This window comes from Colletotrichum lupini, chromosome 5, assembly GCF_023278565.1.
Source record: "Colletotrichum lupini chromosome 5, complete sequence".
In the NCBI taxonomy this organism is placed as follows: Eukaryota; Fungi; Ascomycota; class Sordariomycetes; order Glomerellales; family Glomerellaceae; genus Colletotrichum; species Colletotrichum lupini.
This window is the reverse complement of record NC_064678.1, coordinates 2,304,474-2,331,396: the sequence shown is the minus strand read 5'-3', so window position 1 is coordinate 2,331,396 and position 26,923 is coordinate 2,304,474. Positions and strand designations below refer to the sequence as shown.

At 53.3% G+C, this 26,923-nt stretch overlaps 10 protein-coding genes across 10 annotated transcripts; 4 read left to right on the top strand and 6 right to left on the bottom strand.

Moving 5' to 3' along the window:
• Positions 1 to 75: 75 nt before the first annotated feature.
• Positions 76 to 4,756, bottom strand: CLUP02_10098 (Sec7 domain-containing protein; the record flags this gene model as incomplete). Its single annotated transcript, XM_049289074.1, has 2 exons — positions 76 to 4,064; positions 4,159 to 4,756. 2 exons carry the CDS (start codon positions 4,754 to 4,756, stop codon positions 76 to 78), a joined length of 4,587 nt encoding a protein of 1,528 aa, XP_049146218.1.
• A 2,496-nt stretch (positions 4,757 to 7,252) lies between these two features.
• CLUP02_10097 (zinc carboxypeptidase) lies at positions 7,253 to 8,939 on the top strand (the record flags this gene model as incomplete). Its single annotated transcript, XM_049289073.1, has 2 exons — positions 7,253 to 7,883; positions 7,948 to 8,939. The coding sequence occupies 2 exons, from the start codon at positions 7,253 to 7,255 to the stop codon at positions 8,937 to 8,939; spliced, it is 1,623 nt and encodes a 540-aa protein (XP_049146217.1).
• Positions 8,940 to 9,292: 353 nt separating this feature from the next.
• CLUP02_10096 (MAPEG family protein) lies at positions 9,293 to 10,059 on the bottom strand (the record flags this gene model as incomplete). Its single annotated transcript, XM_049289072.1, has 4 exons — positions 9,293 to 9,377; positions 9,477 to 9,651; positions 9,758 to 9,915; positions 10,025 to 10,059. 4 exons carry the CDS (start codon positions 10,057 to 10,059, stop codon positions 9,293 to 9,295), a joined length of 453 nt encoding a protein of 150 aa, XP_049146216.1.
• A 1,120-nt stretch (positions 10,060 to 11,179) lies between these two features.
• On the bottom strand, positions 11,180 to 13,099 carry CLUP02_10095 (uncharacterized protein; the record flags this gene model as incomplete). Its single annotated transcript, XM_049289071.1, has 3 exons — positions 11,180 to 11,937; positions 11,991 to 12,170; positions 12,235 to 13,099. 3 exons carry the CDS (start codon positions 13,097 to 13,099, stop codon positions 11,180 to 11,182), a joined length of 1,803 nt encoding a protein of 600 aa, XP_049146215.1.
• Positions 13,100 to 13,770: 671 nt separating this feature from the next.
• Positions 13,771 to 15,208, bottom strand: CLUP02_10094 (TFIIE alpha subunit; the record flags this gene model as incomplete). Its single annotated transcript, XM_049289070.1, has 3 exons — positions 13,771 to 14,794; positions 14,856 to 14,951; positions 15,003 to 15,208. Coding segments are annotated over 3 exons (1,326 nt in total), but the record flags the coding sequence as incomplete, so codon positions are not given.
• A 1,030-nt stretch (positions 15,209 to 16,238) lies between these two features.
• CLUP02_10093 (RecF/RecN/SMC N terminal domain-containing protein) lies at positions 16,239 to 20,245 on the bottom strand (the record flags this gene model as incomplete). The annotated part of the gene is made up of 4 exons (XM_049289069.1): positions 16,239 to 16,985; positions 17,041 to 19,999; positions 20,060 to 20,153; positions 20,215 to 20,245. 4 exons carry the CDS (start codon positions 20,243 to 20,245, stop codon positions 16,239 to 16,241), a joined length of 3,831 nt encoding a protein of 1,276 aa, XP_049146213.1.
• Positions 20,246 to 21,292: 1,047 nt separating this feature from the next.
• Positions 21,293 to 21,763, top strand: CLUP02_10092 (uncharacterized protein; the record flags this gene model as incomplete). The annotated part of the gene is made up of 1 exon (XM_049289068.1): positions 21,293 to 21,763. One exon carries the CDS (start codon positions 21,293 to 21,295, stop codon positions 21,761 to 21,763), a length of 471 nt encoding a protein of 156 aa, XP_049146212.1.
• Positions 21,764 to 21,985: 222 nt separating this feature from the next.
• Positions 21,986 to 23,668, top strand: CLUP02_10091 (F-box protein; the record flags this gene model as incomplete). Its single annotated transcript, XM_049289067.1, has 1 exon — positions 21,986 to 23,668. One exon carries the CDS (start codon positions 21,986 to 21,988, stop codon positions 23,666 to 23,668), a length of 1,683 nt encoding a protein of 560 aa, XP_049146211.1.
• Positions 23,669 to 23,720: 52 nt separating this feature from the next.
• Positions 23,721 to 24,341, top strand: CLUP02_10090 (uncharacterized protein; the record flags this gene model as incomplete). The annotated part of the gene is made up of 2 exons (XM_049289066.1): positions 23,721 to 23,783; positions 24,099 to 24,341. The coding sequence occupies 2 exons, from the start codon at positions 23,721 to 23,723 to the stop codon at positions 24,339 to 24,341; spliced, it is 306 nt and encodes a 101-aa protein (XP_049146210.1).
• A 234-nt stretch (positions 24,342 to 24,575) lies between these two features.
• CLUP02_10089 (WD repeat domain-containing protein) lies at positions 24,576 to 26,521 on the bottom strand (the record flags this gene model as incomplete). The annotated part of the gene is made up of 3 exons (XM_049289065.1): positions 24,576 to 25,942; positions 25,995 to 26,122; positions 26,181 to 26,521. The coding sequence occupies 3 exons, from the start codon at positions 26,519 to 26,521 to the stop codon at positions 24,576 to 24,578; spliced, it is 1,836 nt and encodes a 611-aa protein (XP_049146209.1).
• Positions 26,522 to 26,923: the final 402 nt, after the last annotated feature.

The window sequence follows — 26,923 nt, the reverse complement described above, 5'->3', positions numbered from 1 at the left end:
TGTCGGCATGGTTTTTTTCAACATGAAAAATCGCCATGAAAAGTTTCGCCTCTCCATTTGTGTTATGAGACCTAGCTAGGCCTTGACTGCTTGCACAGGGGGGCTAGGCAGCCTTTGCATCTCAGCACCCCTCTCGTCTTCCTCCTTCTCCTCCATCTGGGTTTCCAAGGGCGTCGAAGGCTCAGACGCGGTTGCCAGTGGAGTTGCCAGAGCAGAAGAGATGGGTTGTGGACTTATGATCAGCTGAGGGCTGGGTATAGGCCGTGGGCTGACGATTTGCGGACTGCTCACAGCTGCCTCGCCCTCTTCTTCATCTCCAGACTCATTCTCGATTGGAGGAAGCGGTGTCCTTCTTCCCTCGGAGAAACTAACTGCTGCCTCGCTCTCGCCATCGGATGGCACCAAGAGGTGCCCGCCAAAGGCGGGTGCTTTGGATGCATGTGCTGAAGAATACTTGCGATGGAGTTCACGGAAGCTCCTGGCCGTGGCAGTGCTGGCGCTGGCAGCTGATTCTCTTCTTTCTGTGGGTTCCAGCGAATCATTCAAAGCGTCGTGGTAGTCTTCTGCGACACTGACTGGGGATGCAGGCTCGTCTTGCTTACGCTGCTTCATGCGCTCCTCCGGAGTAAGTTGCTGTAACTCGGAGCCGAAATTGATAACGGACGCCTTCTTTCCATGTACCACAAAACTGCCGGAACCCCTGGTGAGCACGTCCTCACGGCTAGTGTCATCTGCGCCGCTGCCGGAGATGATTTCCTTGCCCTTTCTGCTGCGGTGGTGTGAAAGATGGCCAGCACTTTCTCTGAGTGTGCGTTGGAGGCTTCGCCGGATCTTGGTCTTGTCTTGTTTATCGATTGAGCCAGGCGTATCTCGCGACTCCGAGGCATCTCCTGGTTCAGAGAACGACCCCGTTCGCTTCCGTTCCGGGGGAATTCGCCCGCGAGAGCCCGACTCTAGCAGGCCGGCTTGCTGTAGTAGCGCCCGTTCATTTGCATCAACGTCTTCATGTCGGTCATTGTCTGTGGACTGTTCGCCCCTCTTCTGCGTCGAATGCTGTTGCGGGCTGTAGAAAGTCGGCTCGCCAGATGACTGGCTGGAGCTGGAACCAGGTCTCTGAGGCTGAACACGCTCTGCCGACTTGGAAACTTTCGAGTCCCATGAGTTTTGATGCTTGTGTGGGCTGAAAGTAGCACTGGTAGGCGGGGTTTGATAAGCTTCAGTGACGGGAGAGTCGGGCTCTGCTTGCGGAGTTTTCGAAGGCTGGATTGTTGAGACAGCGGCAGATGATCGCCTGCGCCTGCGTGCCACACTATTTGCCGATACGGCGTCGAGAATAGAAGGCCTTTCTTTGGCAGAGGGTGATGTCTCACGAGGCTCTCGGCCGTTTTGAGTTGTAGTAGGAGTAAGACCCCGAAGACTCTGCTCCTCAGCTAGATCCTTCAGCAGAACATCCCGATGACACATTGATTTCCACATGTCCATGCGAGTCCACTTGATCTTGACATCCATGTGAGCTGCAGCTGACAAGATCTGATCTCTAGTTTTGCCTTGAATAGGCGATAGGATTTGAAGGTGCCGGGCGTTCCTCAAGTGTCCTTCTAATTCTTGCTCCTTCAGAGCAATTTCTTCATCAGCTTTGGCGACTGCGTCCATCATAGTCTGCCGTCGTTGTGCCTGGATGGACTCGGCCTCTTTGTGGTCAATCTTGCCTCTAACAATGCTAACATCGCCTGTTGGAGTCTGGATGACCTGAGCAGAGGCCGAACTGCCGAGTCTCCTAATGCCGCGCCGGCTTTGGCCCTCGTAATTACCTCCCACGACGCCTCTCATGCGAACGCCTGACGTCGTAAAAGCCGCTGCATAGTTCAGCTTGGCTAGCCAATCATTCATCTCTTCCTCATTATCGGCCAGGAGAACTTCCTCCACATAACCGCTGGGCTGAGAATATTTGAAGGCGTTCTTATGCTTCTTATAGGTGGAATCGACGAGCGCAACAGCTTCCTTAGTTGGCAGATACCCGTCTGGTTTGAATTCCGGAAGAGGCGGCTTGAAGGTTATTGGCTCGCCATCGAAACCCTGCTTAACATGCGACTCGTACTGGTGCATTAGGTTTTTTATCCAAGTGGTGTTGCGGAAAAAGTAGAGCTGAGCGCCTGTGAGAATGGCTCCCCATTCCTGCCACGGTGACCTCGTCTTCTTCTTCTTGACATCTTTGCGCCACAGAAGCCCGACCTTGGTGATCTTGATGTCAACAACGCCCTGTGCCGCCTCGGCCGGGTTGCTGGAGCCCTTGTCATCGCGAAAAGCATCAGGCCGGGATCTGGCCGACACGATCTGCAACACTCCGGTTCTGAAGAAAGTTCTTTGAAGCTCCTTTACGTTGAGATCTTTTGCCGTCCCTAAGTAGTTGTAATGGTCTTCGAGTTCCATTACGTCTTTGAGACTCGGTCGCAAGATATCCAGCTTGCCGTCTATTATAAGTGTGTAAGGATCAAGAGGCTCCCGGTTTGAACGCTTGGCCGTAGTTTCCGGTGTGCCTCCTGGGAAAATCGTCTTCCGCTTGGCCCTGTTTGCCAAAAGTCGATCGCTGTTGAGGTCTAGGTCATCCTCGACATGAATGAAAGGAGTATACGTAATGTTGTCGTAAAAACAGCTCAAGACTGAGTCCGAAACACCCTCCCCTTTGGTGTTCTTCAAGTAATCGGGCTGCTGCATCTTGTGCTTGTTGTTCTTATTGAAGACATCAGTGTGTAAAATAAGTAGTGAGAATGCGACGAAGTACGCCTGATCTGGAGAGGCATAAATGCCAGGGTTGCATTCGTGGTAACGGTTCGCAAAAGCCTGTAGACACCTGTCTATCTGCTGCGTCTCCTTCGGTAGCTCGGCCTCCATGAGCAGCTTTCGGATAGCCATATCCATTGGGTACTCAAAGAAGCTGAAGCGGCGCATATAGCTCCGTAAGACTGCTATTGAGAACGGATCACTCCCCTTGGACAACGCACTGGCAATTACTCCGCGACTCAATATTTCCTCTATTCGAGCGAGGTACTTGACGGGAGTCTCGTCCTCAAGCCTCTCGGGTAGAGGAATGGCTTCGCGGGCAATCTGCAACGAGTTGTTCTTTGAAGTGTTGGATCCAGGCGTTGCTGGTGTCAGGCTGCCTTGTCGACCCTGGCCAAGATCGGAGTTTTGGCGTAGTCGATTTAGCCCGAGTAGGTCACCGAAGCTTTTGCGCCCAACTGACGTCGATGCTCGACCATTTCCAGGGTCAAGATGACCATCCGTGGAATCCCTTCCTAGAGAACTCATAGTTGACGATCTGCCACGGCGCTGTAAGCGGGCACGCGTAGGGGAGGACTGTCCCGAGTTTGTTGATCCTGGTCTGAACAGAGCAGTAGCAGGTGAAGCATTGGGCTTCGCAGACTGCTCATGCGCAGAGGACGCCACAGAGTTGGCCCTTGTGCTGTGACTGGAATGAGGTCGCGAGCCTTGCTGAGGACGAGGGGTTCCCTCTCTAGAAGTAGAAGCAGCGGCTGGCTGGGGACCGCCGAGAGATGAAGATGACGTGGCGGGGTTGTCAATCGAAGGCTTGCCCTTCTGTGGTAAATGAGACAAGTCAAACATTGGCGCTGCAGTCTTGGGTTTCCTTCGGGGTAGGCGAAAAAAGCTGGAGCTTGACGGTACCGGAGGCGAGTTGCCTAGGGTGTTTGTAGCAAATAAGTGTTCTCCTGAGCTGGCGTCGGAGCGCGACGATTCTGATGCTCGATTATTGGGAAGAGATAGGTTGGGAACGTCATGATGCTCTCCGTTCGTCGGCGATCTCGAAGATGCTGGGCGGCCAGGCTCCTCAAAAGTCACGAGGGTTGGCCGGTTTCTCGATGCCATGTCTTCCAACCCCGTCTTTCTTCTCGTTGACTTCCACGTCATGGCCCTTCCGCCTCCATCCTCGCTATGTCTTGGCAATTCGCCTGAGCGTCGAAAGCGATCCGCGAGTCGCATGCGCGACTGCTTCTTCTGGGGAACCTGGAGGTCGGCGGTGGGAGCTGTCGTGATAATCTCAGGGGCTAATGTAGCTGGTCAGCAAAGTGATCTTAGGAAGACTCGGTTCTTGCCTTGGCGAGAGCCGTTTGGGGGGGGGAGTGGTTAGCAGAAACATACGGCGAGGTACAGGAGGGGGCTTTTCAGCCTGTTGTTTAGCCCTGACCGACAATTGCGAGTCGGATGCGTTGCGAAACCTCAATATGGAGAAACGACGGTGCTTTGGTGTCTCTTCCTGGATAGGAGGGGTATCCGGTCGCGCATCAGGGTCATTGGGATTCGGTGGATTGAGAGCGCCATCATCGTCGTCGGATGGCCTAGGCAAGGCCAGAGACGTAGACAGAGGTTCTTGTACCGAAATGGACACAGAAGGTCGCGGTTGACCCCCTTGAGTTTCCTGTTCCTGCTTCTGTTCCTGTTCCGGCTGCGAGGTGGGCGGCGGTGGCGGCGGCGATGATGGCAGTTTGAGCTCGGGTATCGGATTTGAGTGGTCGCTGAGTTGTTGCTTCTTGTGCTGTTGTGATTGAGGTCGAGAGAGAGACTGCAGCGGCGGCGGGGGCGGCAGCTGGTCGGGCTGTTGGTGGTGGGATTGAGGTCGCTGGGGAGGGAAATGTTGAGGGAGCGGCGGTAGCTGAGGCGCAGTCTCGGACTCAAGAATGGTATGGCGCCTCATATCGGTCTCGCTGACCATGTTGCCGCGACGGCGTAGGAAAGGCATGACGGCGATGGGTCATGGTTTGCCAGGGATATATCGTCGGAAGTGGGAGGATGACGACCGCGGCCGAGGTCACGTCTGGGTGGTGCGGTGGGATGCCGTATGATCCGGACGTTAAGCCATCAGCACAAGGTGGAATTGTTGAGTACGGAGGCGGGAGACATTGGCGAGTCTATCAGATGAGGGATGCGCGGTGGAAGTTGAACACAAAGGAGGAGAATTGGACGGTAGGGAGGCCGAGTAAGCAGTGTCAAGGTGAGGTCAGGTTTGGTAAGGCCAGGCGAGACGGGGCGAGGTGAGTTAAGGTGAAGTGAGGCAAGGGTGTTGTTTATGTTAGGCTAAGCGCATTGCAACGCAAGAGACAGGACGACCGGGTTTGGGGGTAGGGGTCCTTAGGTTGGTTGCTGGATACGGTAGGTGTAGGTAATTATCCGTAGGCTGGTCCTCTGCTGGCGTTGGCGTACCTGGCCGCGCAAGGTGAGGCAAGGTACCTCCTCGTACCTTTAGGGGAAGGAGGACGAAGGGAGGGAGACCGAGTAATATTGTGGACAGCTGAATGTGGGGGGAGGAGAGCGAGAAAAGGCGTGGAGAAGTGTTTTCGAGACGTGAGCCCGAGGCGAGGGAATCTAAGTGAAGCACCAGAAGTCGAAAGTAAGGCAAAGAAAGAAAACGTCCTGTAGGTACAGTTGAGGCTGGATGCGAAAGAAAACAAAGATCAACAGGGAAAAAGTACACATACGACCCAATTGGCATCAGGTTGGCGTTTGCGTGCGCTGTCGTGGGCAGGCACGCAGCGGCGTCCCAGTCTCATAGGTAAGGTAAGGTACGGAGTAGGCACCGGGGGAAAAGGGGGGGGGAGGGGGGCTGAAGGGGAAAAGAAGACTTTTGGAAGCCATAATGCGACAGACCACAAACGGCAGATACATTGAATAACGGAAACAGTGCACATTGTTAGGTACTCATCACTTCAGTTTTTCATACGGAACAGGACACGACTTTGATGCAAGGTCATGCCATATAACGGGCATTCGACGGACAGCGGCGAGAGTTAGGAAGCTACGGATAGAGAGGGAGAATCGCCGGGCTGGACTATTCAGAATACGCTACTTTACCTTAGCTGCGAGTTTACGACTAATAACATCCTTGGACTGACGCAGCAAACTGGAGTGGGCCGGTTCCAGGCTGAGGTGCCACGCATTTTTGCACACGTACCCAGCAGCCGGGGGGCTGGGCTGAGGTTCCTAGCCTCCAGGTCAGCAACGTGGTAGAGAACCTAGCACGGGGCTTAGGTAACTTGGGCAAGATGTTATTAGTAGGTAGTCATGTGTATCTATCCCCATCTACTAATACCTCAGGTAATGTGCTAGGTCGACATACAGGTACGTTGGGCTTGAGTGTCTTGCACCGAACTGAGGTTACCATGGGCAGGAATACACGCACTGGATATGGGACGACAAGAGTGACGAGTCCGTAGACAGCCATGGAGGAATGAGAAACCGACGAAGATACGGAGTATAAGGTAGGGAAAGGAGGACAAGCAGGGTCAAGCCTGGCGATCCTCAGACTGCCAATTTGGTGAGCAAAGGGCAATGTTGAGATGAAGCACCAGGGCAGACACGACCAGTCTGAAATGAAGAATACGCTGGCCGGGCTGCGGTCCGGGCACCATATGAAGCCCACCTCGCTACTCAGTGCTCAGTGGAGGACTCTCGTCAGGACTCAAGTGCAACTTGCAAGGGGTTCGAAGATTGACCTCCTAAGGTAAGCCAGGTAAAGAGGATCAGGGATAGTCCAATCTCTGAACTTTGGCACAATTGATTGACCCGGCGGGAGTGCCGGTCCAGCCAAGGGGCACCTCCCATTACTTAAGAGACCATGCCTCATGCGTACCTTTACCCATATCAGGTGCCTTAGCTAAGCATGCAATGTCTCCAAAAAAGGTACAAGCACCAATTGCGCTGTTCTGGTGCCTCGATTGTTGCCTCCCGCTTTCCAGCGTTCCTCGCATACCTCAAATAATGGAAGACATGGGGCCGCGATGACATCTTTACACATTCGCTGCGATAGTCGCATCTACAATGCCAAAAGACATCATATGTTGGCTAACAATTACCAGCATTGCTTCCTCGTCCCTTGGAGTCAATGACATGTGCAGTGATCCCGTCACCGACAAGGATCGTGTTGCGACGGCCAAACCCAGTCACCCAACCTACAAGTAAGCGGCTGCCTGAGCCTGCTCCCTGCCAACTCCGAGGTGAGGCAAGGCCAGCCGTGCTGTTGCATTCCTTATCGCTCGCTCACCTGCATTTTCCTCAACTTCGCTCCAAGTCTCCATCCTCCGGGTCCCCGAGAGTGTCGCGATTCTATCGCTACAACAATCCCCATCATCGCAATTGACCCTCGGTCGCATCGCCCGCATCCATCACTCCCTGACGTCGGGCTGAATTGACGTCAGTAATCTTCCACACCCGACTATCACAATAGGCTTTGCTCGTCGCCATGCGGCCTCACGTCGTCTTGTCTTCGCTGGCCAGCGTCGCCATTCTGGTCCCCGCCGCCTCCGCTGCACGTTTCGACGCATACCCCGAATATCGCCACGACGCCTCCGCTACTGCCGTGAGAGCCAAGTCTGACCTCTTTCCCTTCCTGAAAAGACTTCGGAATGGCGTCGTTGAATTCGTCTTCGGACCCCATCCTGCCAAAGCTAGCCACCTGACATCTCACGTCCGAACAAGCCTGCGAGACGATCACATCAATGAGGTCGTCTTGCGCTTCAATCTCACCACCGCGGAAGAAGAGTCTGCCTTTGCCGCCGCCGCCGCCCGTACCTTTCTAGACATTTGGGCCTTCAACCATGAATTCGTCGATGTTCGAATTCGCCAAGACAATGTTCGATCGCTGCTTGGGCTTCTGCCCGACTCTCTGAAATCAGCTTACTCGACGTTGATATCGGATGTAGCAGCCGCTGTGTACGACACATATCCTGCCGTCGATGTCCCGGCTCAGACTTACCGCATCCCCGATGGTCGCGCAAACCTCAAGAATGCGCAAAACGGGAATGAGAACTATTTCTTCCAGGATTACCAGAGGCTTGATGTTTGTGACCTCACGCCCGTGCAAGCACTGCGGAGTTCAAGCTAATACGTTCTAGACAATCGTCCAATGGATGCGCTTAACCGAAGCTATGTTCCCAGCCATCACCGAAGTTATAACCATTGGGCAATCCTCTGAACAACGAGATATTCTCGGTCTCAAGGTTGGCATGAAGACCCAGGCGCCAGGCAGCGAAAAGCGGAAGACAGTCGTTGTTGCGGGAGGGATGCATGCAAGAGAGTGGATTTCCACGACAACTACCAACTATGTCGCTTGGTCATTCATTACGGCCTTCGGCAGGGAGCCCATGATCACCAAGCTGCTGGAGCACTTCGATTTCATCTTCATCCCGGCTGTCAACCCCGACGGTATCGAGTACACCTGGACTACAGATCGACTGTGGCGCAAGTCCCGGCAGGAGACGGGTATGTCTTGGTGCCACGGTTTCGACCTCGACCACGCCTTTGGCTATGAATGGGGCGACTACTCCGAAAACGACCCTTGCTCTGAGAGCTATGGCGGTAAACAGCCATGGCAGGCTGCCGAAGCCAGAGCTGTAGCACTCTGGGCGAGGAATGCATCCTTGGAGGATACCGAGTTTATTGGTCTCATTGACCTGCACTCCTATTCTCAACAGGTGCTATTTCCCTTCGCATACTCCTGCGACGTCGACCCGCCCAATGTCGAGAACCTCGAAGAGCTCGCTGCTGGGCTTGCCAAGGCCATCCGTCTGTCCAACGGAGAGCTGTACTCGGTCACATCGGCGTGCGAAGGAGCTGTCGCAGGACGAGGCTCTGCTCCAGGTGCTAAGCGTCTTGAGACAGGCGGTGGATCGGCCATTGACTGGTTCTATCATGAACTGCACGCGCATTATAGTTACCAGATCAAGTTGAGGGATACCGGCAGCTACGGCTTCCTTCTTCCCAGGGAAAACATCATTCCCGTCGGCGAAGAAATATCCAGCGCGATGAAGTACTTTGGAGACTATCTCCTTGGCAACAACGGAATCGAGAAGTCCGTAGGAGCCTTGACACCAACATCCGACGAACCGGATCGTAGTCTGGAGCTTCGACGACTCAGAAAGCGCAAATAGTTAAGCAGTCAAAAGGATGGGCTTTGAATCTTTATTTTCAAGCTTCATCTACTCCGTGGCTCTTTCTGGGGAAAACAAGCCAGAAAGCAGCAGGAGAGCAAGAGAAGTCAGTGGTGGGACACAGCAACCAGGGTGTACGACATGGAGTTATGGCGATGGTGGGAATTTGGTCAGGTATTATAGTCACGGTTGTACGCAGCGGTTATTAAAGCAATGGGTCGGTTCACTGGGACATTACTGTGGGATACCATAGTCGTCTATTCCCAATATTCTTTGTATGATTTTACAGCGGCTAGTAAAGCAAGAGATTGGATCGTATTCCATAGACAGCGTACCAAGGTGCAAAGTCTCCTTTACCAATTCATAATCATGGCGAGAGCGGTGTAGGTGGACGTGAACTTGAGTGCGGTGTCGAAGAGGAAAGAACCAATGGAGCCACTGCGCATTCACATGGGAGTTAGCAAAGAGTTTCTCTGGGCTGGAGAGACCAATTTCAAGAAGGCGGAGAGGAGAGAGGTCTTGGGGGCAAAAACGCACCGAGTCCGGCCCTTGGGGCCAGCGCCGCTTGTGTAGCCAAAGGCGTAAAGGATACGGGACAGGGTCCAGCCGGCGCCGAGGACGGCGCTGGCGACGGGGAAGCGGAGGCCGGAGATGAGAAGGGCGCCGAGGAAAGAGGGCTGGTTCTCGGTGAAGTTTGCGTGGGCGCGTTGTGCTGTGATTATGCGTTACCGTTAGTGATTCCGGCTTCTCTATTCCTTCCCTGTCTGCTTCAATGGGAAGGGAACAGAGGGGCAGAAGAGGCAGGAGGAAAACCGTACCGCAGTTGAACTGGTATGCCTTGGGGTCCTTGTCGGCCTGCTCGTTGGAGGCGTAGGGGGCCGGGTAGACGAGGCCGCTGGCCTTGCGGTACTTGCTTGTCAAGAGAACGTGGGTGGTGTTGATGAAGAAGGTTGAGGCGGCGACGAGGAGGACGTAGCTGTTGGATGGGATTTGGTTAGCTACCCTGAGCTTCAAAGGTATCTGCTTCTGTCTGTGGAGAGGGAAGACAGGGAAAAAGAGAGGTAGAGAGAGTCCGCAATACGTACCCGTACTCGTCGGGGACCTGGAGAGTGAGAGGCATGATGGCAATAGGGTGATTGAATGGAGAGGTGGTTAGAATGAGCTTGCTGGATTACTGATCTGGGTGTTCATGCAATTGATCAAAGTAAGTTTTGGCGGGATGCGACTTGGTTGTGTGTACAGGATTGACAGGCAAACGGCTAAGCAATGACCATAGTCTTTATATTTACTAGTATGCGACCTTAAAGCTACGTCAGGAACGTGTCCTTGCCTGGGGGGTCGTGTCCGTTTAGCTCGAGACGCCAGACGTTTTGGTCCGGGCTTTCTTTCTCCATGGGACCATGTTCAGGTCCAAAAGAATTGAGGTGGTCCTCCGCTCCGCTCTCTATCCCGGGCTACCTAATCGTACCCTGAGCCCCCTTGTGTTCTAGGCTGGGCAGACTGTCGTGCCGTGGCACCGAGCCTGCCATGTTTTCCGTGTAGGCGGATACAAATGCGTGTACCTCGTGGTTGGGCGTAGCCCTTGGAAGATGAAAGAATAGGATTGTCGGGGCATCTCAGGGGTGGAGGACGGCCACATTTTGAGCCCGATTGCCGATGATGGCTGCGATTGACCAATCACTGTCTGTCCGGCGAGCTGTGAGCGGGGCTGTTTTGACGTCCCGTTGTGCGGACTTTGATGCGGACTTTGGACTCACCTTAGTAATTGCTTGCTTGAGGAAGAAAGTGCATGAGATTCTTCCGCAGCGTACGGAATCATTGTGCTGCCTTGGAGATTCCAACGACAAATGTGTGAAAAGGAAAGTGAAGTTATTCCCATAATGACACTACCTTACATTGAACCCTGCGCTGTTGCCCAGACGTACGTTTCTTATAAGTGATTAAGGTTGGTAGCGTTTAGGGACTTTTGCCCGTTTGGCAGCTCTTCTCTCCCAATAAGATGCTGACGGGGAGTTAGCACGCAATTTTAGTACCGGCTTCGCCTTGTGATCGGCCCCTAGGATCTCTGGGGTCGACGATATCTATCCGTACCCAGGACTATTACCACGAGCTTGACAAGGACTCGGGAGGCAGATAATCTGCAGCCACTTCCGAAGGCGCCGGTGACGGTAGGCGAGGTTCCAGAGTGTCGGGTCAACCGGTGCTAGGTCCATTCAATGTTTCTCAGGCTCTGTAACGATTCAGCCGGTGCACCTGTCCTCGGGAGGAACCCAATCGAGGCCCAGACCCTGGAAAACCCTTCTCTCGGCTGTCAACATGTCCGGGGCCCGCCCGAGATCGCTGGTCTCTAGGTCGACCCAACTACCGTCGAGCCGGCTTCGAATTCCACTGCTGTCAAACTTGTAGCTCTTCCGCTGCTTGCAATACCGGCGCAGGTCTCGTTGAAAAGTCGTCTCTCCGCTCCAGCCCAGGACAGCGCATCCAACCGTCTTCCAAGGACTGATGATGATGTCTACCCGCCGGTGCGGCCTCTCTTGCGGCCCTTTTCCACTCGTACCCGGTTCCTGCCAAACTACGAGTGCTTTGTCGAGTGAATCGAAGCCGCTTCCCCTAAACTCGTTCCCCTTCCAGCTGACGGGCTGCTGACCCCTCTCGCTATTATGTTTACTCAACACGAGGGTGTGCGTTATATGCCCAGTCTTTTCCAGGCTCATGACCAATTTGTCGACAAAGTTAAAAGTGACAGACTCATCCGGGTGACTTATCACCACGTCGACGTCCCCACTACCTTGCTTGCCACGCCGGTAGCCGCCAACAATGACAAGCTGAAAGTCCGGGTGAAAACTGCGGGCGTGAGCCAGGATCGTGTCAGTGATGGACTCGACTTCAGTTCGAGGTATCTTAAGCTTGAACTCGTCGTAGTACTTGACGCCAATTTGCTGCACGCGACTTAGACTTGCCCAGCCATGTTCGACAACGTCGTCCAAGTCTCGCCATCCTGTAAATGCTGGTCAGCAGCATGTTCTGGCTCAAGAAGGCAGCAACACAAACCTCTGCTGTAGAAATCACGAGCCGTAGCATCACCGACCCCCCAAATATCGTAGAATACCTGTATAACGGCAAACTTGGGGTTCGCCTGGGCTTCATCCGCCTCGGGAAGCCTACCAGTTTCTTTCCACTCATGCCACAGCTCGGCGATCTTAGCGCCGCAGCCGGGTAGCCTCGCAACTTCTGTATGGAACATTAAAATATGCCAGGCATTGATCGAAGTTCCTCTCAGCAATTGTGTGCTCACCTTGCGAACTGGCTATCTTGTGAGGATATGCCGATATTGTAGCTATCGAGGTTGAGTACGCCCTCACTCCTATTTGGTCGCCTCCTAGTTTCCGTATGGTTCTGATTGTCTTGAGTCCATCAATGAATGCTGCATTTGGAGGATCAACGGGCGTAGATCTTTGGCAAGCATACGTCGTTCTGAGATACTGGGGAACAGGTGGCAACTTCAGTGTTGAGGCGTTCTCCGAAGTTGTCTGTCTGATCAACGAAGGCACTGACCGGTGCATCCCGGTAGGAGATTGCGCCTTCTTCTTCTGCGGTAAAAGACCGCCCTGTGTTTGAGACGCATTGTCGGCGGCAGCGCGGGACAATATGTCACTTCCCATAATAGTGAGAGGCGCGCGGTCTTCCTCCTTCTTAATGCCCATATAGAGAACATAGTCATGAAGCGGGAGTACCTTGTTCTGCGCAAACGAATCTTGGAGCCAGGCCAGCTTCACGACTGTGACAGTGTTCGTATTGCCGGCGGCCTCCTCAGGAGCTGACGATGTTCCGACGAACTGCGATGTGCCGCATCCAAACCTCTGTCCATCTTCCGTGTACACGGTAGAGTCGCTGTCACTTTTAGAAGATGCCCTCTTGCGCTTCCTAGGCGTGACGAGATGCGCATCTGCGACAGCCGCTGCATCCACCGGATCTGTCAGTACCTTCTTTCGCCTGAGTTCAAAAAGTGCCCTCTCTCGTTTGAAGATGTTGCCGACAATGATCTCGGCCTCGCTAATGTCGTATGTCAGACTCGGGATTCTTCCTTCGAGCTCATGTAGCTGATCCGCCTCTAGGTGAGTGGGAAGGAGATAGATCGAGGGAAAATCGAGATCTGTCATAGCCCCTAGCCAGAGTTGGCGCGTGAGTTGCTGCAAAGAACGACTATGGTAATGCGAGAAGGCCGGCCTTTTGTTCGGTCATGAGTGATATGAATGCATTGTAAGTCGTCCAGTGGCTGTCATTCGTGCGATGTGGATGTCGTTGGCAGAGTGTGAATGAGAGTACTTCCCCACTGCCCTTGACTGGTTCTCCTGCTGAAACGGCTGGAGGGTTTGCTCTGCACTTGCAATGCGACTGAAGCTTGTCGCGGGGTTGATGTGGAGGGAAGAGCAAATGATTTTTCGGACGCTGCACGCTGTCGGCGATTCGTTCAAGTCAAGGCGCTGACATCATCGTCCCTGTACCATATGATTTAGCACGCATCACGTACTTCTGCCATCAAATCTCTCCTCAGATACGTTTCTGAATTAGCCTTTCTGGTCCAAGGAAGAATTTCTCATTCGTGCTCCATTTGCCAGGCACTCTACGTATTTCCCGTTTGTGTATCCTATTCTTACAACAACGAGATGCTTCCGCGAGCCTGAGAGAAGAAAACTTGAGATGCAAGGGGCGGCGGGCAATACCACCAACCTTCATCAAACCCTCGGCCACTCCTCCGTCGTCGTGCGGAGTCTCTTCAGGCCATTTCTTCGTCAAGGCACTTTGATGCTTCAATGTCTTCCTCGTAACTCTAGACATCCTCAAACTCCATGTCTTCGTCACTCTCGCCGTCATCCCCATCCGCTGGTGCTTCCACCTTGACCTTCTTGACTGCTCTTCCTTCAGACTCTGGCGAGGGCTCAGCTTTGATAGCCGGCGCCGGAGTTGCGATGCTCGGTGTGACATCTTCAAAGGCGTCTTCATCCTCATCATCGTCGTCATCTTCCTCCTCCTCCATTGCTCGTGCTGCCTCAGCCTCTTGCTCGGCTTTGAGGCGGGCGAAGTAGTCATCCAGCTCTGCATGTTCCGGATTATCTGCTGACTTTGACAAAGCCCCCTTGTCATCCACCTCCTCAACCTTGGTGGCGGGCATTGGATTGGCCTCGGCAGAGAAGGACTCGCCCGTGACCGTACTGTTAGACATCCACGAAGGAAGTGCATTTTGCTGTGCGACCTTCTCCTTGCGGGCCTTCTCCGCTGCCTTCTCAGCCTCTGAAGGTCCGTCCGCCGTTGAGATGCTGACTGACATAGACTTGGGCCCAACATTATCGAGACCCTTGACTGATGTTGGCTGCAAGGATGAAACAGGGATGGTGGTTACGCTCTGGTAACTGGCGTCGCGGACAACTGGTAAGGCTTTACTGATTGCGATATCGAAGGTATTATCTGGGACAATCATCTCGTCTATGCGCGGCAACAGTTCGGTGATGAACTTGAACTGGTTATTTAGTCGTGTCGACTGCTCGTGGCCTGTGGAGTTGCGCTCGAGATCGTGCGTAAGCGGACCATTGCACCGGTGACAGACAAAGCCAGTAGGGCCAACGTTGTCAAGCACCTCCATTTGCGTCCATTCTGATTTACACCGTCCGCAGAAGTATTCCTTGCGTTCGCTGGCCGGCACCGTGGTGCCTTGGATTTGCTTGTCGACTGTGTATACACGCCATTTGATGGCGTCAATCGTTTGGCGGTAGTCAATGTAGTAGTAGGTTCGATTGACAGGACGTGGCTTCGCCTCGGGATTCTTGGGATCTTCTCGATATTCTAGTCTCGTGTACCTAAGTAGTCGCCGTTGTCAGTCTCTGGAATCGCAGGAGAGAACTCAGGCGCAAGGCTTACACAGCTAGAAATCGGTCTTCTCTAAGCTTTCCACACGCCTTGTGGAGATCCTTTGTGTTCGTTGCCATCAGATACGCCAAGTCATCGTCTCGGAGGCTGTCGCAAGTTAGCAAATGTCGTGCTGGAAAGCAAGAGCGGCAGACGCACGCAGAGTGAATGATCAACGCATCAATGATCAAAATGAAGCGCGTTTCGTAGAAGGCGCGCATAACAGACTTGACGAGAGTTTTTGCGAGATCCAAAGGCTGCGCCATATTGTTGACTGATTGTCCAATTTCGCAGGGAAATATTGAGTGATGATGCTTTCTTTGAGGTGTGGTGAGGCCGAGAGAACGTTTGCTTGGCGAGCTTAGGAAGTGAAGTCCATGGCAGGTGGGCTTTCAGCAGCAGCGGCTTGCACTTGCGCATGCGCTTGCCACCAGCAGAAGGAGGCCTGTCTTTACTGCGATTCGATCGAAGGCAGAAGTCTCGAAGTGGTCAGCCTAAGGACATTGTCTTGCGAAAAGCAGAGGTGGGATTGCGCCGTCTTTCACAACTACGTAGTCGAATTGCACTTTGTCTTTGGAGAAAAGATCTAGGCAACACGCTGATACTCTGGGGCGGGCCTAAGGTAGCCGCAGGTTGTAAGGCAAGGTACCTAGGTAGCTCTTGCCTACCCAGCTTCTTCTAGGTATCGGTAGCGTACGGGGTATTCGTAAGTACCTTACCCCGTACCTTGCAGGTCTTAATACAGGCATCCACTTTGAGCACAGCGCACTTTCGCGGAACAGTACCGCAGTGCCTCACAGAGTTAGTTACGGAGTACGAAATACGCAACAGCACTGCAAACGTAATATCTCGAGTCTGAAGGAGGACCTTCGTAGATTTGCCTCAAACAACGATTCGCTCTCATACGATAGGCGGGCCGGACCAGTTGACAATAAGGATGCCGTCTATCATTCACTCAGAAAGGCAGGCCATGGAGAAGAGATCACTCGGAACACGGCAATGCAGACCCTTTGATTTCCAGCCAAATCAGCAGGAAGAATAGACGCTAGAATAAGAGAAACCATCCATTGACATGAAGTTCAACGTTCCACCGGCCGTGTGACAGTCCAAACTCCATTTACGGCCCTGCCGGTTCTGAGCGTGGCCGCGAAGCTACCCTTGAACCGCCTGAGCAAGCTGGGATTCAGGATATGAGGCAGCTGTAGAGAGCTGACTTACACTCTCCTCCTCCAAATCAAAATTACCGAAAAGCCCCAAGAACGCAGAGCTGGTATCGTAACTCGTTCCTCTACTTCCCGCGCCGGGAGCCCCAGAGAACCCACACTGCATCGCCCAAATGTACTAGGTTCATCCTCTCCTTTGTATATGCCTCAAAAAATCTCGCCGTCTCCTGTCTTACGCATACTTTCGAAGCTGTTTCCTAGTCAGTGATGGACTCGCAATTGGTTGTGGTGGAGGACTTACATCAAGAGTCAGCGCTCTAGAACTGTTGACTTCTTGATCGCGATAAACACCGACCAAGCTCTCACTGTCTTGGAACAAACCGGTCTTGAGACTGATGACAATGAACTGCATGCCGGGTCCAGCATGCTCGCGGATGTACTTCTTGATCTTGTCGACATTGGCGTTGTCTAGCGCAGCGTCGACCTCATCTAATACGAAGAACGGACTTGGCTGGTAGCTGTGGATCGCAAACAACAGAGCGAGAGCAGCCATTGTCTTTTCACCTCCGGAGAGATGCTCCATGTCTCTGAACCGCTTCAGCGGCGGCATGGCGTGATACTTGATACCTGAAAGGTAGGGCGTGTCTGTGTCTTCCTCAATATCGAGGTACGCTTGGCCACCGAGAGGGTACGCCTCTGATCGAGTCAGGTCCTTGTAAACGTGCGAGATTTGTTCTTGGATGTGCGTAAAGGCCTTGTTGAACAGTTCATAGCGCTGAGCCTTGACGTGATTGAACGCATCGCGGGCCGCCTTAAGCGCCGCTCTGGAGTCTTCGAATTCCTTCTCCGTGTTCTTCAGCCTCGACTCGACGCTCTCGAGCCTCTCAATCGCCCTCATGTTGGGGTTGAGCTTCTCAAGTTCTGAGGCCAGAGATGCAATCTTATCCTGCAACTTCTCCTCGACACTGGCATCATCAGACTGCATTGAGTGTCAGCAAATATTCACTAGGCTTCGTTAGAAAGGATTTGCTTACCGTCTTCATCTCCTCGTCTAGGGCATCGTAGTCGATCTCGATGCCATGGTTCTCGAGAGCAGCCGTCATCATGTCTTCGTCGTCCACCTCCTCATCGACGTCCATGGCATCGGCATCTTGCCGCAGCATATTGTCCTCATTTGGCAAGTTGTCAAGCGAGCCCTCGAGTAAAGGCACCTGGATCTGGTCAAGTTTGCATCGCCTGAGCAAAGCAAACTTGCCCGCGCTGTTCTTCTGCACCACAGTCTCGAGAGCATTGATTTCTTTCTGCCTGGCGTCGATTTCCTTGCTTCGCTTGTGTACTTCAGCCTTGGCTTGGGAGACCTTTTGGCTCTTCTCTTCCAATTTGCCACGGTACTCCTCGAGCGTTTCGCTAAGCGCATCGAGCTCGTCAGAAATTTCGTGACTGGAATCCTCAATGTCTGACTTCTCCCGTTGATAACTCTGTAGGTCGCGCTCAGCCCCCTTAAGAGTTTCTTGCAGCTTCCTAAGACGTTTTTCCAGGTTGCTATGCATGTCACGTGCCAAAGTGAGTTGACTTTGGAACCTAGACTTTTGCACCTCGAACTTGGTCCGCTCTTCGTCGGCTTCCCGTTGCATATCGCGGTGTTCTGTCTCGTAAGCCCGGATGTCGCTGAAACCGAGCCTCCTACAGAAGTCCGAGAAAACCTCATCCTCCACTTGTGCAATGGCATCCGAGAATTCTTTGACCGTTCGTTTTGTAGCTTCGAGTTCCGCCTTCTTCTCCTCGTACTTGGGGTCGAGCTCGTCAAGCTGCCTCTCCTCGTTGTCCCTCTCTCTCTTCTTCGAGTTGTAGTTCTTTTCCAAGTGCGCCAGCTCAGCCTTGGCAGCGGCCAGACGGGGTTCGAGGCCGTGGATCTCAATCTGGAGAGACTCCTCGGCAGCGCTACGCCGACCAGACTTGGGAAGTTTCTCGATTTCCTCCTTGTATTTGGCTGCCATCTTCTTCAGAGGCTCCAAGTCAGTGTTCTCGAAACGCCTCTTTCCACCCTTGTCCTGAGGACCACGACCACCAGTCATCATACCCGTCTTGTGGATGACCAAGCCGTCCAGAGTGACCGTTTTGACAGGGATACGCTTCTCGTACGAGATGACCTTTGCGATCTTCTCATTATCACACACCACAGAGCTGCCACAGGCGTATGCCATGGCACGTTCGTAGGCAGCATCAAAGTCGATGGTGTCAATAGTCAACCGGGCTCCCGAGATGCCCTTAATGGCCGAGTTCACCGCGTTGACCTTGATGTTGTCGAGAGGAATGAAGGTCATGGGCGGGAAGCGCTGGTCCTTCAGGTACTGAACACACTCGTGGCCAGTCTTCTCCGTGTCGACAATGACTGAATCGAAGTCGCGGCCCAGTGCAATACCAACAGCCTCATCGAATTTCTTCTGTTTGGGCTTGCAGAGATCACCGATCCTTCCCTTGACGCCAGGATAGAGTCGCTTCAGGTTGTTGACCATTTCTTTCATCCTGGCTTCCCTGTCATTCTGTCTGCGCCCATCATCGGCCTCCCGCAGTTGCTTGGCCACAGTTTCAAGCTTTTCCTCTAATTCTGTGCGTCTTTGGCTGGTTCTAACACGCTCAGACTGGATTTGATGGTACTGCTTCTTTTTCGTGTCGATTTCCTGAGACAGTGCCTTGATGTTCCCCTCGGTTGATGACTTGCGCTCACCGAGAGTCTCCAATTCACCCTCGTATTTCTCTAGGGCGGCCGAAAGGGTGTCAACCTTGCCCTTGAGGGTATTAACGGTGACCTCATCAGTCTTTTGTTGGCGGATCAGATTGTCAAGTTTGCCTTGGTTGCCAGCGACCTTTTGGACAACCTGTGAGCGAAGTGAGTTGTACTCTTTGCGGTCGTCGTCACTGAGCTCCTTGCCCAGCTTCTTCATTCGTTCTTTGAGTTGCTTCTCGAAATGTTGCTGGGCTTTCTCGGTTGTCTTGAGTCGGGCCTCGTCTTCCTTGATGACCTCGGCCTGCTTGTCGCGCTCTTTACGCACCGGCTCCATTCGCGAGCGACCCTGTTCAATGTTGCGGGTCTTTTCCTCAATCTTTGCGTCAATGGGGATGAGCCGGTGCTCCAATTCGTCGAACTCGCGCTTCTTGGCGTTGATGGCTTTTTCCACTCCATTGACATCCTTTGCCGCCGCTTGCTGCTCTTTCTGGGCGACTTCGAGTTTCCGTCTGAAGGATTCGACGTTGCGCTGAAACTCCTGCAAGTTCTGTTGGTGGTCGTGAATTTGCTCAGTAGACTCATCCATGCCACGTTGAAAGTGATAGAGCTTCCACAGAGCATGTTTGACGATGGCTTCGTCTCTCTCGTCCGTCTTCTTCTGGAAGTTGTCTGCCTCCTTCTTCTGTTCCTGATATTGCTTGATCTCGGAGTTGATGCCGCGTCTTCGGTGAAGCTGAAAGCTTTGGTTCTCAGCAGCTTGCTCAGCTTCAGTCTGCAATCGTTCGTATTCAGCCTTATACTCGAGACTTCCGGAGATTTGTTCGATCAGTCTCGTGAGGTCTTGCGGTGATTGCGCGGCAATAGCCTCAACATCTCCTTGGAAGACAAGGAAATTTCTAGCCTTAATCAGGATGTTCTCGGATTCGAGCGCTTCGTTGTACTGCTGGGCTGTGACAACACGATCGTTGATGCGGTACTCGCTAGATCCCTGGTTCGTGATGGAGCGCTTCCACTTTTGCTCGTCACCGGCATCGTCTTCGTATACAGCCATGACCCATGCAGTCTTTGGATCGGTCCTGGAGGCTTTTTGCGACAACTCGTCTCCGTCGCCGTTCGAGTGACCATTACTGCCATTCGCTTCAGCAGAGCCGTCGTCGTTGATTTTCGAGGTTTTCAGCACGCGGCCACGGTAGACCAGGTCCTTCAAATGGGCTGATCGAAGATGCGACGACTTGATACCAAGCACGAAGGATATCGCGTCCATGCTGTCGAAATATGCACATTAATTGCAAGTCAAGGCAGCGTATGCGATGGGGAGGACTCACGAGTTTGACTTGCCGGATCCATTAGGCCCAATGATGGAAGTGAAGTAGGAATCACCGAACAAGAGGATATGATGGCCCTTGTAGGACTTGAAGTCTATGGGGTAACATGGTCAACGCGAGAAAGACATGGAAAACGATGCTGGACTTGGACATACTGAAAAGCTCTAGGCGGATGAGCTTTCCCATCTTGTCGACGGGTTGTCGCTAGGCACGCGACGAGGATTGATACTGGGTGTACGGTTGTGGTGGGCTTGGGTCGCGGCTCGTCGCAAACGCAAGGCGGCGCGCAAGACGAGGGGGGAAAAGGTCGAGGCGGATGCCCAAGGCCTGGAAAGCGGTACTATATTGGTCGAGGTGTAGGCAGAGACTACGTTATACAGCGGTAGTCAAGTCGAGTGTTGAGGGCCTCGAGCTGGCCTGGCGCATCGCGAAGAAGCACTCGGAAGGGATGGTATCTTGTCTGTCGACAGTGAGGTCGCGGTGGTTGAGTCTACTTGGATTTCCCCACGCGCGTCTGAGTGCTGCTGCACCTTGACGCGACAGGCAAATAATTACGGGCCACACACTTGAGGCTGCTACGCGCTGGTGGGAGCGCAAGCCACTCTTAGCAGCAGGTAGTGGCTCAACATATCACGTGACCCAGCGGAGACTGCAACTACCTAAGTGCTACCTTAAGCTACCTAACTTACCTTAGGTATTCGTGGGTACCTCTCTTGGTACCCTACTAGCCGGAAGTGTATGGATGCCAGGTATCTAGGTAGATAGCAGTACCCAATACCCAGGAGATGTCAGCTGCAGCCACTGGGAGTTTTTTTTGTTCTAACCAACCAGAGAAGCAGCCAGCAACACCTGCACATTTCATGGGCAGCCCAGCCACTGAAGTACGGAGTAGGTATGGAGTGCAGACTTCACAAGACTTTAGCAAAAGCCTGGTAAGGAAGGTACTTTGAAGTCGCGTCCACCTGTCTGTCTTTCCCGTCTCCACTTGTCCTCGAATCCAAGTGCCGTTGTGTTCAGTGCATACCTGGTCAAAGACACATATGGAGTACACTGAACCTGACTTCTCGAGTTTTAGTTACGGCCATGAAAGCAACAGGAAAGCTAACGTAAAGATAGAAGTCAGGGACAGATCCTGCTTCAACGCGTGAAACTGCCTGGTGCTAGACCGTCCCGTTCTTGACACTGGAGAGCGCGATGCGGATCACCCGATAAGCTTTAGATGGCGGAGCTCTTATGCCCTGTGACGTATCACGGAGCGACCCCTGTTGGAAATGTTGGTCCAGCTCCCCGTCGCCAGGCAAGAAATACATCTGCAGCTGCAGCCAGTCAAAGTCTTGCGACATCAACAGTGGCGGTCAATCAGTCAACACGTGTAATTCATCGCCAGCATCCTCAACGTGTTCCAGACCTACCTTACTCTTTTCCACCCTCCTCAACCCCCCTACTTCTTGTCATTTGTGCCCACCCCGCCCTCCCATCTCCGAGTCACGCTGCCAAACTACCGTGCAGCTTGTCACCATCGACAACCTAGTACCTACTAGTCGAAGCCTGCGCTACCTTATCCCGTGCCCTTGCTGCTTTCGACACCTTTCTTCTACAAGACATCTTCCGTCAGCACCAAACTCGTTCCTGCATTTGCCTCATCCAAGCTGTGTCTATCAGGCGCATTGTCGAAACACCTACTCCCAGCCTCAGGGATCTTGAAATTCATGGCCTGGCCTTGATGAACTTCTCAAATAGGTGAGCTCTCCCTTCAACTCCTGTATCCCTCACGTTTCGTTTCTGCAAACGCGCATCTCTCCATCATGAACCGACGAATTCACCCACGAAGACTAACATGTGGCTCAACGTTACCTTAGACGACCGACAGAGAACTAAGACAATCAAACCGAGACTTCATCCGGACCGTCTCAGGTCCTGTCAAAGATGGAAGAATCAAAACCAGTGGATGTACCTGGCGCCAAAGGCGAGGATGCCCAAACGGACAGCGAGGCTGCTTTCACTCCCGACCACACCGAGACACAATCCGCCCTCAGCGGTTCTCCTCCTGACCACGATGGTCTTCATACCCCGACCCTTGGTCCTGTGAACTCGGGGAGCCCCAAGCTTTCGAGACACGGGTCCTTCTCCGGCAGCAGTTCCTACCAGGAGGACTGGGACGTTTTCCCGCCCCTCGACCGCATCTCTGTACTCGATCTTCTCGACAACTTTGCTCTACCACAGCAGCTGGAGAAGTTGCAAAAAGGCTTCTCTGCCCAGACGCAAAAGGTCCGCAAGTCCAGGGATGCTTTTAAGAACAAGAGCCAGCACGCGCGTGAGCGCATGGTCGACGAGTGGCGGCGACGCGTCCCTACCGCCGACGAGCAGTTAGAAAGATACAGGAAGCGGATGCGCACCAGCGTCGACAAGCTGGGAAAGCAATGGAACGACACTAGGGTGGTCACGATGCGCGAGAAGGTCTCATTCATCTTTGGCGTCATGAATATCTTCGTCAGCGGTCTTCTCATGGGCGGATGGCCCGAGTACTTTCACTTGTGGTACACCGTCCAAGTGCTGTACTTCATGCCTATTCGATACTTCACCTACCATCGCCGGGGATACCACTACTTCCTCGCCGATCTTTGCTACTTCGTCAACCTGCTCCTCGTTCTCAGCATTTGGATCTTCCCTGGCTCGAGACGACTTTTCCTAGCCACCTACTGTCTCGCATTCGGCAATAACGCTGTAGCGATCATCATGTGGAGGAATTCGCTCGTCTTCCACAGTTTCGACAAGGTCACTTCATTATTTATACATATCATGCCTTGCGCAACGCTCCACTGCATAGTCCACCTGTGGCCAGCAGATCTCCAGGCCAGTCGTCTACCTGCCATCTGGGCTCTGAAACACTCCCCTGCTGGCTCAAGTGGAGGCTACGGAAATATCGTCTCTATGCTTGCCTGGAGCTCTGTTCCCTACGCTATCTGGCAGCTTTCCTACTACTTCTTCATTACTGTTCGTCGGCGTGACAAGATTGCTGCCGGTCGGCCGACATCCTTCACTTGGCTGCGCAAGTCATACTCCAAGACTTGGATCGGGAAAGTCGTTCTCTCTTTGCCAGACGCCCTGCAAGAATCTGCCTTCATGCTGATCCAGTACTCGTACGCGGTACTCACCATGCTTCCCTGCCCCCTGTGGTTTATGAGCAGGTATGCCTCGGCGGCATTCCTCTCCATCGTCTTCACCTGGAGCGTGTACAATGGAGCAACCTACTACATCGACGTCTTTGGTACACGTTTTCAAAAGGAGCTCGAAGCACTGAGGGCCGAGGTCAAACAGTGGCAGAACACACCCGAAATGGGCGGCCAGTCGCCCCTGATGACGCCGAATCCCGAAGGGTCCGCGCCGAGCGAGCTGCACCTCACAAACAGCCAAGACGGAGCAAGTGGCAACCTCAACTCGGCTTACAAGCACGAGAACACGGTCATGGAAGAAAGCATCAAGGCCGGTGCGCAGTCCGATCGGATTCCGCTGCTGAGCGAAGAGCTCTCGGCCCAGGGGGTAGCCAGTGGGATTGATGGGGGTGCTAGAGACGTGGCCAAGGAGAGAAAGGCAGCGGGGGCATCTTGAGCTGTCACGTTGTGAAGGAAGCCTTCCTAAGAGCTGGGTGCTACTACCTGTTATGACCCCCTTGAATTATGGTTTCAGCGCGAAGCGATCATCATGTCACTACGAGGAGTACATGGTCTGCCTGTTTTTTCTCATCAAATCGATATCCATTGAATATCCGTAAACTCTTTCTCGTCAAGTACTTCTCGCCATGCTACTTGGTTTGACCCCGAAACAGCGGGGCCGAGCTATGGTCTCTCCGTCTGTGTATGAACAAACCTCCCCCAACCTTTTAGCCGGGATCGTGATATTACATTCTCGTGGGCCTTGCACCTCGGAGCTTATCGCCATATCGAGAACATGAGGTGAGCAAGATTTGTCTTGTCCATTTACGCTTGGCCGAGGAGGGGTTGCCCATATCACCCACCCCTCGACCAATACTGTGTGATAGATGCTATTTGAGCGCTTGAGCCTATGGATGGATAAAGATGACTTCGGCACCTCCTCTTTGTTGAGCAAAACCCCAACCTTCCACGTGTCCCATGCTCTCAAGCCGTTTGAGCTGAGCTGTGTTGTTCGTTTGGCCGTTTCCTCTCATAAACCACCCGCTGTAAAGCCAGATGATAAAAAGGCTTTGTTAAATCATATTCCCCCCAAAAAACATGAAAACCCGAGAAACAACAATGTCCTGTAAGCCCCAACCCCCAATCTGAATGACGCCCATTCCATGCACATGATGCAACCGGTAACTGGGTATTTACGTTTCCTCTTGCCCATCAACATTTCCCAAGAAACAGAATTCGAGTGCTCGCTCCATATTCCCGCCTGCCACTAGTCCTGTCCGAAGCCGTTATTAACCTCCCCTCGAGCCAAATGGAAAGGGAGATGTTGGTATAATGTCGTATGCGGAGCCTGCTGCTCCAATCTTCTACCGGATGACGCCCCAGTCAGATAGTCGCCCTCCATCACTATCCTCTCTCGCCCCAGGTCGTCGTCCAAATGCGTTCCAGAATCGTAATGTCTCATCTCCGGCGCCGGTCACAACGGTTCTGCCGTCCGGGCTCATAGCCAGGTAAAGCACACGATACGTGTGTCCAGTGAGACTGACCACCTGCGTCATGGAAGGGTATTTCCATACCACAATCTGGTTTTGACTATAACCGTGCGTCGAGACAATCTCATTGGAGTTCTTGGACCAGGCGATATTGCAGACCTGGCTGCCAGTATCGATCTCGTTGATGACAGATCCGCGGACTGTGTCGTGGAAGATGATGCGTCGATCAGCCGTACCTCCACCCGAAGCCAACAGTCCCCGTTGATGCGGTGACCATGCAATGGCCTTGACAGCTGCCGTGTGATCTGAAAACTTCCACAGCGGTGTCTCGGAAAGCTTATCCCACACCATGAGCTTGTTGTCATTGCCACCGCTGGCAAGCTGGCCGTCTTCGCAGTTCCACTTAAGACCGCAAACCTCCTGCTTATGGCCGACGAGCTTTCGGAGCCACTGGTCGGGGGCCCGCACGTCGCGGTGGTAGATCAGGCGATCGCGAGAGCCAGATGTCAGTATGTGAGTGTTCCAAGCCAGGGAGCCCACTCGTGCCGTGTGGCCTGTCATTGTTCGCAGTCGCCTTGTCTTTTCAGCGTCCCAGATTTGGACGAGGCCCTTGCCGGTCCCGATAGCGATATGGGTTCCTTTCTGAATCCATGACACGCTCGTTACTGTATCGTCCTCGAGCGTACACAGCTTGTTGACGCGACTTGTCTGAGCATTCCACATGTAAACACTGGACCCGAGCCCGACCCCAAGCACATTGGCACTGCCCCAATCTACCAAGTTGAGGTAGAAATCATCTGCCAAATCAGGCGCGTCGAGAACTTTATAAGGCACTTTACTGACCGCCCTCGGTTGCCTCCGCGGACTAAGCAGCATCTGTTGACTGTTGAAGCGAACTGGCGAAAGGCTATAGATCTCGGAGCGAGTGTCAAGATTGGGACCATGCCGGCTCTGCGGTGTCCTTGACGGCGTTAGATGACCCGCATTGCCCAGGTTCCGCGGAGACATGTAGGAGAACAGATTCTTGTGGGGAGTCGATGGCGTTAGAGAGGATGGAAGAGAGTTGGTAGAAGCGTTGTTTGGCGGGGTGCGAGACCTCGTTGAATCTCGAATATTGGCAGAGTGCGATGCAGTGGATAAAGTATGCTCAGGAGACATAGTGGGCGGTGTTGCCTGTGGTATTGAGCCTTCAAAGAGCTCTGCGCGGAGCAACGTCGAGAATGTCCGGTTTGCTTCCTCAGCTAAGAACGGTCAGATTTGTCTCCTTCGGGTGAAGGGGCGTAGATGGCTCACTCTTCTGAAAGTGTAGCTCTCCGTGAGGAGTACGCTTCTTTTGTTTGGACGGTGTCGCTGGAGAGCCATCTTCGTGTAGCAAGTTGAAGCTGGCTTGGAGGTCCTGGCCAGTTCGTGTCGGAATAAATCTGGCAGAAAAGACTTAGTAAATAGTGGTTGAAGTTGATCACGGTGATGTACACCTACCTGTCGCCATTGATTCTCTGGCGCTTCCGATGTGGGCTTGCACCAGGTGTGCTTTCCCTCTGTGATCGGTGGTGCATCTCACGTAGCAAAGCACTGTCGACGGCGTCGGGGTCGAAAGCACTGGATCGAGCTGATTCACTAGGTCTTCTGCTGTGTTGAATCTTGCGCTGGTTTGTATTTTCCAGATATTGGCGGTTCTCGACGAGACCTCTGTCGGAAGGAGGGGGGGGTGTTGCGAAGCGAGTGGGTGTCGCGGTTGCTGAATTGCTTGCATCAGCTACTGGTCTTTTGATGGAACCAGAAGCGCTGAGGGCAGCCGAAGAATCGGTCGGGAGAGTCATCTTGACTTTTTTGCAACAAGCAACGGAGATCGTCCGTGAGAGTTGCGCGAAGAGGCTGAAGTCTAGCGAAGGCGGCTGGGACGAGCGTCGTCGGGGGATGTGGCGGGGAATGATAAAGCACACCAAGCACCGACACCAGTGCGGGCCTCAGAGAGCGGTGGTCGTGTCGTCGCAGTTGAGAAACTGGGGCGACAAAAGCTATTCAAATGATGCGCTCGCAGTGTTCGGCGAACGAAGTCGTTGCTCGAATTATCGGCGAGTCGTCTTGGCCGGTCGGCGCGGCATACGAATCACCACCTTATCCCTGACGGCGGTATTCAAATCGTTGTCATTCGCATGCTTTTCCCTCAGGCGGTCGCAAGAACTCGGGCGCCGGCGACAAGTTTCTGGGATTAATGGCGC